Source organism: Podarcis vaucheri (assembly GCF_965113315.1).
Source record: "Podarcis vaucheri genome assembly, chromosome: 8".
In the NCBI taxonomy this organism is placed as follows: Eukaryota; Metazoa; Chordata; class Lepidosauria; order Squamata; family Lacertidae; genus Podarcis; species Podarcis vaucheri.
The window spans coordinates 94,132,529-94,143,794 of NC_138766.1; the positions used below are offsets into that span (position 1 = coordinate 94,132,529).

An 11,266-nucleotide genomic window follows, 5' to 3' on the forward strand; every position below is an offset into this window, starting at 1 on the left:
TAAAAAGTTTAAAATTTTCAGCATGCATCAAAAAGAGTAGAGTCAAGAGGCAGGGAGTTCCATAGCGCAGGTGCTGTCCAGTTAAGATGGCAGCTGAGAGGAAAGAAGAAGAAGAGGTGAAGCTGTGTGGGTTGCCAGCACCTGGGGCTGTGCGGAGGGAGGGTGAGGGTGATGGATGGAGTATTCATGCGCATTCAAGTTGGTATCATCCAGGGGATTGCAGACACAGAGTTAAGAAAAGCCATTCTGCTGTCTGGACAGGTCCCTTCTTGGTTTGCACAGAGAATCTGTATTTAACAGAGCCCAGCGACAGAAGGGCGTCGCTGTATTGAGGCAGCACCAAGTGTTGAAATTTTGTGCCCCTAACAATTTTGCTCCCGGGGCAACAGCCCCTGTGGCCCCCACACTGCACCACTGGTGTCCGCACCAGGGCATTCATGCAGACATGGGCAACTGTTTCCTTGTATGAAAAGGCATTCCGGGGGGGGGGGGGGAGAGAGACATGAATCTATCGCTCCAAGCAGGATGAAAGTCTATTACTTCTTTTCCTTCCCTGCCTGTTGTGCAAAGAGCAAAAATGTTGTAGTTGTAGTTGTTGTTGTTTGGCTGTTTTGTGCAAGAGCATGTTCTGCACAAAGGGACTACATGTAAATCTGGTGTGTGGGGAGCTCTGGGCTGCCACTTGGATGAAGAGGATGTTGTCTGGATGCTGCACAACGAGACATCAGCCGCTTCAAATCTGCAGTGGACAAGCTCTCTGTTAACTCTGTCCAAAGGTGCCCAGCAGGCAATGTGACACGGCTGCTGTGTCCACACTGGGGCATAAATACATGTTCCTGTGGGTCACGGCTTCCGCTGGGCACTTTTGATACATGCCTCCCAAATCCACCTCCCTCTTTCCTGTCCCCACTGGTGGGCAGTGCCAGGTGGGAGCTCCTCACACACTTTGGCCCCCCCCTGCCCCACAGCGCCAGCCAGGATGAAGTTTGAGTGGCAGGATTTGTCCCAGGAGGACGTTCCTAGTGGGGTGGGTGTGAGTCAATCCTGAGCAGCTGGGCCAAACATCTCCCCCACCTGAACATGGGGGGGGGGGCTATCAGTGTTATTAATAACCAACAGACAAAGAAATAAGTCACTGCTGAGGTGCAGCCCCAGTTGTGATGCCCAAAGAGGTTGTGGTGATGCGTCCACAGCTGCTCCCATTGGCTGGGGGCTGTCTATGATGTCACAAAGGCACCTGTCAGTTGCCTGGCTATAAAGGTGGCCTCTCCCTCTTCCCAGCCCAGACCTCAGTGGGCAGCAGCTGTGGCATTCGGCTCTGGGGGGTCTCCTTCCTCATGGATGCAAAATGGCAGGAGGAAGGAGGCACTTATCACGCAATGGGACGCTGAGGAACAGGGAAAAGGCAAGTTCGCTTGCTGGGTGGGATCGCAGCTTGAAGGCAGCCGATTCTCACAGTCAGAAGCCGGCAGGTGTCGTAAGGTGCTGCAAATGTCAGCTGGCTGAAGGTCACCTTTGGAAGTCAGTAGACAGAAGCTGTGTGGATATTCATGACTTGAAGCTGGTTGTGTGTGTGTGTGTGTGAATGCAGAGCGGTTGGTGAGTGAATGCGTCCACAGACATTCCTCACGGGATGGCAGATGGCGTGTGTCTGCGAGTGCAAATGGGAGGTTTCAAATGGAGAGAGTGTGTGTGTGTGAATGGGAGCATTCGGACGTGGTCCAGGTAAGTAGTGTTGTGGCTGGGAAATACGTGCTCAGAGGGTGGCAGATGCCATCCTCTGGGCACAGGGTGAATGGAACCAGTGGATATTCATGGGCAGAAACCAGCAGAAGTTGACCAGGACGTCCGGGTGAAGTTGCCAGGCAACAGCTAGTGGAGGGTCTGGCTGAGGCTGCTGGACGGAGGCCATCCCACTCAACGTGTTGTTTGCCTTTCAGGAAGCCGGTGAGGTTTTCCCCAAGACGAATCATGAAAGTAGTGAAGAGAGCAGCAGGACTGAAGCAAGGTAGTTTATTTTCCTAAATAAATGCCTTTTTTAAAAAAGCAAAACTGTGTCTGACTGGTTTCATATAAAACAAATGCAATGCTAAGTTTCTAAACGCATACATGTTTCAAGTAATAATAATAATATAATAAAATTTTATTTATATCCCGCCCTCCCCAGCCGAAGTCGGGCTCAGAGCGGCTAACAAGAGTAAAAGTAACACACTTTACATAAAACCATCAATTAATTGAAATACATTCTAAAATCAATTCATTCTAAAATCAATTCAGAATCAAGTTACCGTATTTTTTGCTCTATCAGACGCACTTTCCCCCTCCTAAAAAGTAAGGGGAAATGTGTGTGCGTCTTATGGAGCGAATGCAGGCGGGAGGCTCTGCTCAGCGCTCCCTTTAAAGAGCCGTGTGGAGAGTATGTACAGCTCTTGGGGGCTTTTCCCCAAGGGATTCAAAAATTTATTATTTCTTGTTTTCCTCTTCCAAAAACTAGGTGTGTTTTATGGTCTGGTGCATCTTATAGAGTGAAAAATATGATGTGGCAACCATTGGACTAGAGTTTTATGAGGATTGCCAAAGGAGGGGGTCAGGCTGTGCCTTGGCCCAAGGTCTGGTGGAACAGCTCTGTCTTGCAGGCCCTGCGGAAAGATGTCAGGTCCCGCAGGGCCCTGGTCTCTTGGGACAGAGCGTTCCACCAGATTGGGGCCACGACCGAAAAAGCCCTGGCTCTGGTTGAGGCCAGCCTAACCTCCCTGTGGCCCGGGACCTCCAAGATGTTTTTATTTGAAGACCGTAAGTAGTGTTCTTTCTTGCCCCCTCCCATGGGGGATTGTGCAGCTGTTTCTGTAGTTGCCAATGGCTACGATGATGTCAAAGTGTAATGGCTACGATGATGCTAAAGTTTCTGTGATGTCACAAACAGACATGGGTCGCTGAAAGGAGAAACAGGAGGGGTAGGGATAGAAAGACAGGGTGAGAAAGTATGGAGAACCAGATGGCTCTGAAAGAAGACTGGACAAATTCATGGATTCAGTGGGTGCCAGAAGGTGCTGCAGATGTCAGCTGGTTGAAGGTCACCATTGGAAGTCAGTTGGCAGAAGCTGTGTGGATATTCATGGCCTGAAGCTGGTGTGTTTGTGTGTGTTTATGAATGGAGAGCGGCTGGTGAGCAAATGCGTCCACAGACATTCTTCCTGGGATGGCGTGTGTCTGTGTGTGCGAACAGGAGCCTTTGGACGTGGTCAAGGTGAACAGTCCTTGTGTCTGGGAAATGCATGTTCCATATGTTAAGTCTGCAAGCTGCGCATATTCTGTCAACTTAACATATAGAATAAGAGAACAAGAAGAAGATACATCTGAAGAAGGCTGGAAAAGGCTGACTAAATATATGGGGAATAACTATGTACACATTTCTCGTTGAGACTATGCCTGACCTGACACATGTTGACCAGCTGATAATTGTGGTTTGATACTGATCCACTTTCCCCTTCTCCTACTTCCCTTTCCCTGCCCGCAGCTTCCCCATTCCTTTTCTGGCTCTCCTGGGGCACCCCCAGGATGACCTTCCTCTTCTGCAGGGGAGAAACGAGGCTTTCTTTCACCCGGGTCAAAAACTCAGTCTGGCATCCCCTCACACACACATTATATTATTATTATTATTATTATTATTATTATTATTATTAGTAGTAGTAGTAGTAGTAGTAGTAGTTGAAGAAGAAGAAAATATGATAATGATCAGGCGCATACCAGTGAGTAACCCCTATTGAACTCAGTGAGACTTACCATACTTCTTAGTAGTAAAGGCTTGCACTTTAAGGCTCTAAAGAATAAAACAAAAAACAAAAAACAAAACAAAACAAAACAAAACAATAAATACTCCACAGGTTTCCTTGAAACATTACTGGCTGCTGAACCAAGAAGAGCTCTCGGACCCAGGTATATTAATTGGTACACAATGCAATCAAAATATGGGTCAAGCAAAAGTGTGGTGCACCCTAAGTTATGTCTATTAATTTAAATGATAGCTCTGAGTAAAACCTAGTTGACTACCATGAAGTATTTTTTTTCCTGAAGTCATGTTAAAACTCCATTAGGTCTCAGCGTAAAGAAGCAAGTCTGAATGTGAATTAGATTTGCAGTACAGACTGCCTTAATTCACCTTCCTGCCCTGGCGGCTACCATATTTTTTCATGTATAAGACGCGCCCACATATAAGACTCCAAATTGAGAAAATGGAGGGAGATTGTATCCGTGTATAAGATGACCCACAATTTTGAACCTATTCTTAAAATAAAAAAACCCTAGTGTTACACACGGAAAAGTACGGTATCTCTTGAGGCTGTCTGCCAACCTTTTCTCTTGGGCCCAGAGTCCTCAGCTCCCTTGGCCAGAGCAGCTGCCCCTTTAGACATCTCTGACAGTCGCTCAACAAGGCAGGGAGCTTCAGATCAGGAATGCTGTCCTGCCAACCTCACGGTTCAGGCAAGAGACCCCAAGAGCATAAAATTCAAATCTTTCATACATTTCCCTACATAGAATCCTAAAATTTGGGAGTTGGGTCATCTCAATGAAAGCTTCTACGGCAGATGTCCATCCAACCTCTGCTTAGAAGCCTCCAGAGGAGGAGAGTCCACGTGTTACATGTCTGCAGTTACACTGGCTCCGTGTTTATTCATTCTTCCCCCCTCTTATCTTCTCAGCAGCCGGAGTTTCTAATCAGCGCCATGCTCTCGCCAACTGAACGGTCTCCTGCCCCCCTTCAACCTTTTGCCTTAGTTTCCAGGTTCCCCATTTCAATGGTCACCAAACCACAGATTTAATCACACATCTACTACACCTCACTGACTTCCCCAAACTTACTCAACCGCATATTCTTTAACATGTAACATTAGCATGCTAATGCAAGCATTGCCATTTTTTTCGTAATTTTCCAGAACTCTCTCTTTCTCTCTCCTGCTCACTCCATTTCCATGCTGACAAGGACTGAACAGGAATGCTTTTGCGCCACTCATGTTCCCCCGCCACGGCCATTTGAGGAAGCGCATGGAGCTCTCTGGCCAACAGGGCCCTTGATTCCTCTGAAGGCCTCCTCTCAGCATTCCTGGCTGGCTCTGAGCCCACCTTTCCCATCTTCTTACTCTTCCTGATGCTCAGAGGGAGGCAGACCCCGATGGCTCCAGCATGACCCCCTTCCTCCTGGCAGGAGGTCACTCACCTGGACTTGGCGGCTGGTCCAGGCACTCCTGGAAGGGGATTCCCAGAGCTGCAAGCCTGAACTGCCAGGTGTTGGGAAAAGTTGCAAGAAGGGAGCTTGTCTGTGGGTCAGACACAAACCCAAATCGCGTCTTTTCCCCCAACACACACACACAGGGGGAACTCCTATTTCTCCCCAAACCAATGACCCAGAAGCTGCTCTTCTGATGGTGAAGACTTGAGTCATCTTTCTCTAAGGGATGGTCATATTTTACAACAACATCATCATAGCTCGCCGGATCGGGCCCATCTAGTCTAGCATCCGGTTCTCAAAGGGGCTGAAGAGTTGCCTGTGGGGAGCCGCAAGCAGCATTTTAGCACCAGCAGGGGCAGAACTAGATGTTCGCAAACGTGGCCCCCGCCAAGGGCACACACCCCCACACACAGTGCTGCCGAAATCATGCTACTCCGCCTGAACTTTCTTCCGTTAGTCCTGAGTCTTTGGGGGTTTTTGATGATTGCAGAGGTATTGCTCAAGACCTGTTTATCAGTGGTGTGCAAGGCTTACTTGTGCAAACACTCACCTTGTGTAAGACTTCAGTGTTGAACTTTTTAAATAAGAATGGAAATGTCTCCCCCTGCCCCACCCCAGAAACACAAGGTGTCAGTTTTGCCCACTGCAAATCATGATAACTTTTGCTCAGAATTCACTAGGGACTAGGGCCTTGGTAAGGAAATCAGCCCTGAGTGCTCACTGGAAGGACAGATCCTGAAGCTGAGGCTCCAAGACTTTGGCCACCTCATGAGAAGAGAGGCCTCCCTGGAAAAGACCCTGATGTTGGGGAAGATGGAGGGCACAAGGAGAAGCGGACGACAGAGGATGAGATGGTGGGACAGTGTTCTCGAAGCTACTAGCATGAGTCTGACCAAACTGCGGGAGGCAGTGGAAGACAGGAGGGCCTGGCGTGCTCTGGTCCAGGGGGTCACAAAGACACGACTAAACGACTAAACAACAGGGCCTTGGTAGCCCTGGTCAGTTTTGGTGTATGATGTAGGTTTAGCAGGGTCAGTCTGGAAGCTGCATCTGTGTGGGTGGAATGTATAAGAAGAGGCTTGCAAACCAGTCTGTTTGTCAGGCAATGGCTTTGGCTGACCACTTAAGAACCATGATTAGCATAATCAAAGAATCGTAGAGTTGAGGGGTCATTTAGTCCAACTGCAATGCAGGAATGCAGTTGCTCTGTGCCATGGAAAAGATGGGTACCTCCATCTGGTTTATTTCCACATATATATCACCACCCACCAGTGAGCTTGATATTGACACCAGGAAAGGTCCGAGAACAGATAATTCAACAGTCAGTCTATGAGAACTTAGAAAAGGATGCTGTGATTACAAAAGACCCAACATAGGTTTCTCAGTGATAAGTCATGTCAGATGAACTCAATTTCTTTCTTTTGACGGAGTAACAAGCTTGGTAGATCAGGGGAATGCTGTGGACATAGCGTATCTTGATTTCAGTAAGTTCTTTTGACAAAGTCCTCCATGATATTTTTGCGAGGAAGCTGGTAAAATGTGGGTTGAACGAGGTAACTGTTGGGTGGATGTGTAGCTGGTTGGCAGATCGAACCCAAAGAGGGAGCCAGGGTGGTGTAGTGGTTAGAGTGGTGGACTCGTGATCTGGGGAACCGGGTTCAAGTCTCTGCTCCTCCACCTGCAGCTGCTGGGTGACCTTGGGCCAGTCACACTTCTCTGAAGTCTCTCAGCCCCACTCACCTCACAGAGTGTTTGTTGTGGGGGAGGAAGGGAAAGGAGAATGTTAGCCGCTTTGAGACTCCTGAAGGGGAATGAAAGGTGGGATATCAAGTCCAAACTCTCTTCTTCTCCTTAATGGTTCCTTGTCATCCTGGGGCAAAGGGACAAGTGGGGTGCCTGAAAATCACCAGCCCAAAGCTGGATGGCAGCTAACAGATTGAGGTTGAATCCTGACAAGACAGAAGTACTGTTTTTGGTGACAGGGGGCGGGCTGGTGTGGAGGACTTCCTGGTCCTGAATGGGTCACTGTGCCCCTGAAGGACCAGGTGCGCAGCCTGGGAGTCATTTTGGACTCACAGCTGTCCATGGAGGCACAGGTCAAATCTGTGTCCAGGGCAGCTGTTTACCAGCTCCATCTGGTACGTAGGCTGAGACCCTATCTGCCTGCGGACTGTCTCGCCAGAGTGGTGCATGCTCTGGTTATCTCCTGCTTGGACTACTGCAATGCGCTCTACGTGGGGCTACCTTTGAAGGTGACCCGGAAACTACAACTAATCCAGAATGTGGCAGCTAGACTGGTGACTGGGGGCGGCCGCCGAGACCACATAACATTGGTCTTGAAAGACCTGCATTGGTTCCCAGTACGTTTCCGAGCACAATGCAAAGTGTTGGTGCTGACCTTGAAAGCCCTAAACGGCCTCGGTCCAGTATACCTGAAGGAACGTCTCCACCCCCATCATTCTGCCCGGACACTGAGGTCCAGCTCTGAGGGCCTTCTGGCGGTTCCCTCACTGCGAGAAGCCAAGCTACAGGGAACCAGACAGAGGGCCTTCTTGGTAGTGGCGCCCGCCCTGTGGAACGCCCTTCCAGCAGATGTCAAAGCGCTAAACAACTACCTGACATTCAGGAGACATCTTAAGGCAGCCCTGTTCAGGGAAGTTTTTAATGTATGATATTTTATTGTATTTTTGTTTTCTGTGGAAGCTGCCCAGAGTGGCTGGGGAGGCCCAGCCAGATGGGCAGGGTATAAATAATAAATTATTATTATTATTATTATTATTATTATTATTATTATTATTATTGAGAGCCTCGCCTGGTGACCAGCACAAACCCCTTTCCCCCTCTGGCTCTTTTTTCCTCGGGTCAAGAGTCTCCAGGAGGTCACCATGGGTGAGCTGCACTTGACCAACCCTGTTCAGGGAAGTTTTTAGTGTGCGATGTTTCCTAAATTGAGCCACCACAAATTTAGGAAAGAGGCAGAATACCAGACAGAGCTGACGTTGATGCATCAAATGGTGAGGAGTTGTGCAACTTCATCCAAAGTGTCAACACCCAAAAGCAGAATTAAAGCAATAGATGGGAGGGCAAATGCTGGACCTCAGTTTCGGTCCTCAGCATCTTTCTGATTGGCTTGGAAGGGTACAAAGCAAGCAGTGCTGCTCAAGAGAAGGTCCAGGATTCAGCTAGAAGCACAGAAGAAAGAAGCCGAGCTTGCCAACTCTTCAAGAAGGACACAAAGACTTCTGCTGGTCCCAAGAAACAGGGTCAAGGTAAGTCGAGGAGGGGAACTTCTTGCACATAATACCTGAATCCCAGAAAAGACAGCCCAGCGCCTTATATTAGTCTGAAAGTGAGCCTTCCCTCAGTTTCTTGGAAGCACATTTAAACTCTTGGAGAACTTAAGTTCCCATAGCAGTTAATGAAAAAGATTGAAACTGACTAAAAGCTGTAGTGTAGAGATGCTGGGAAGCTCAGCCTAGTGGTTTCCCTTCCTCAGCCTTGGCCTGCCTCTGGTTCAGCCTTTGCCAACTTCATGCCCTCTAGATGTTTCAGAGGACAACTCTCATCCTCTTCATGGGGCTGAGGAGAGCTGTAGCCCAAAGTAGCTGAAGGCCACCAGGCTGGCAAAGACTGCTCTGGGTTCAACACTCTGCTTCTGGTCCTGCCTCAACCCAGAGCAGTCTTTGCCAGCCTGGTGGCCTTCTAACTGCCCGTTCCCCTCTCCTTGCAGAGACCACCTGTACCTTGGCTAGGCTACCTGCGGGTAGTGACAGTTGGCATCCAACAAAACATCACAGGTTCCCCATCCTGCTCCAATCCCTTCTCAGTCTGGTTCTCCATGTCTTGTATTACTTCAACTGAAGCTCCACTGGTTGTTTCAGAGACATTTCAAGCTCTTGCTTCTGATGCCTTCTCTTTCATGGGAGCCTTCAGGGACACACACCACCCCATTATTTTATTTCATATTTTACTCTTTGGGGGAAGAGCCATAGCTAGATGACCCTCAGGGTCCCTTCCAACTCTACAATTCTGTGGTTCTAGGATTCAGTGACAGAGCACACAATGCTTTGACCAGACGGTCTGGGGTTCGATTCCCAGCTGGGAGAGGCCCATGTTGTGGAATCCTGGAGTCTGTGTAGACAATGCTGAGCTAGATGGAGCAATAGTACCTGAACTTGTGTAAGACACCTTCCAGTGCTCCTGTGTCCCCCATGCTGTTCAGAGGGAGCCAGACCCCATGGCTCCAGCAAGCCATCTCTCTCTCATGTGCATAATTTCTACCCCACCCATCTGACTGGGTTTCCCCAGCCACTCTGGGTGGCTCCCAACAGAATATTAAAAACACAATAAAACATCAAACATTAAAAGCTTCTGTAAACTGCCTTCAGATGTCTTCTAAAAGTCAGGTAGTTGTTTATTTCCTTGACATCTGAAGGGAGGGTGTTCCACAGGGTGGGCGCCACCACCAAGAAGGCCCTCTGCCTGGTTCCCTGTAACCTCACTTCTCGCAATGAGGTAACCACCAGAAGGCCCTTGGACGCTCCTTCAGGTCTACTGGGCCAAGGCCATTTAGGGCTTTCAAGGTTAGCACCAACGCTTAATTGTGCCCAGAAACGTCCTGGGAGCCAATGTAGGTCTTTTAGGACCGGTGTTATATGGTCTCGGTGGCCACTCCCAGTCACCAGTCTGGCTGCTGTGTTCTGGATAAGATATATGCCGTCTCTCCCAACTGCAGGATGGTCAACTTCTGGACTCTGCTGCTGGCCCTGACACTCCTGGTAGAGACAGGGCAGTCCCAGAGCTACAAATCAATACCTACAGGTAAGAACTGGGGAAGCAGGGATGTCTCTGGGCCAAATCAAAACCTAGATGGTGCCTCCACAAAATGAGGAGTTCCTTTCCTCACCCTCTTGCACAGGCTATATGTTGACATTTTGACATATGGTTATGATAAGGCGATTACCCGGGAGTCACCTCAACCCATTACGCAGGTTTGCCAATTTCCCAACAATCCATTGCAAAACACAAAAGCTGCATTGCTTTGTGGATGCCTCACACTGCCCCACAGGGCCCTGAGACTTGTTTGCCTATTCCCAACAGCAAGGGCTGGCGGACTGGCTGGCTGGGCTCCCGTGTCCGCTTGCTTGCTTGCTTACTCCAAGACCGCCTCTGCTTCTGGCACCCAGCACCCCCTGACCAGCCCCAGAGACACCATTCACCTGGAGAGCTTGAGGCCAGGGCTGCTGAAACAAACAGCTGTGCAAGCCTTTGGGGGGCAGAGATGCGAGAGGGAAGGAAAGAGGGACAGAGGCCAGTCCTGGCCATCCTTCAAGGCACCCTAGGGTGCCATGGGACCACTGGACCAGATTGCTTCCAACTCTACAGTTCTATGATTCTAAGTGCCGTATTTTTCGCTCCATAAGACGCACCTAGTTGTTAGAGGGGGAATGCAAGGGAAAAAATATTATTTAAAGGGAGCACTGAGCAGAGGCTGTATGCATCCCAGGCTCTGCTCAGCACTCCCTTTCACGAGCCACGTGGAGTGTGTGTGCAGCTCGTGAAAGGGAGCGCGGCTCTTGGGGGCTTTTGCAGGAGATGGGGGAAGGGACAGAGCCGTGTGCTCTGTCCTTCCCCCACCTCCTGCAAGAGCCACATGCTAAGTCAGAAGCCAGGACAGCAAGCAGGATCACTGTGGAGCGATCCTGCTTGCTGTCCTGGCTTATGGGATAGCCATGCGCAGCCTCTCCTGACTAGCAGGATGAAGGATCCCCCAAGAACCGCGCTCCCTTTAAAGAGTGCATGGATAGTGTGTGCGGCTCTTGGGGGCTTTTCCCCAAGAAGGGACTGACGGGCTGCCCTTCTCCCTCCTCGGGGAAAAGCCCCCAAGAGTCGCACACACACTCCACGCTGCTCTTTAAAGGGAGCGCTGAGCAAAGCCTCCCACCTGCATTCGCTCCATAAGACGCACACACATTTCCCCTTACTTTTTAGGAGGGGGAAAGTGCATCTTATAGAGTGGAAAATACGGTAAGCAAACTG

At 49.5% G+C, this 11,266-nt stretch overlaps 1 protein-coding gene across 1 annotated transcript in view; it reads left to right on the forward strand.

The window, feature by feature from the left end:
* The first annotated feature begins 8,338 nt into the window (after nt 1–8,338).
* Nucleotides 8,339–11,266, forward strand: part of LOC309539595 (fucolectin-like) — an 8,233-nt gene continuing 5,305 nt past the window's right edge. The window contains exons 1-2 of the mRNA XM_082235987.1: nt 8,339–8,496; nt 9,963–10,048. Coding sequence (XP_082092113.1) covers nt 9,964–10,048 — 85 coding nt within the window. The 5' untranslated portion in view covers nt 8,339–8,496; nt 9,963. The remainder of the gene's footprint in view (nt 8,497–9,962; nt 10,049–11,266) is intronic.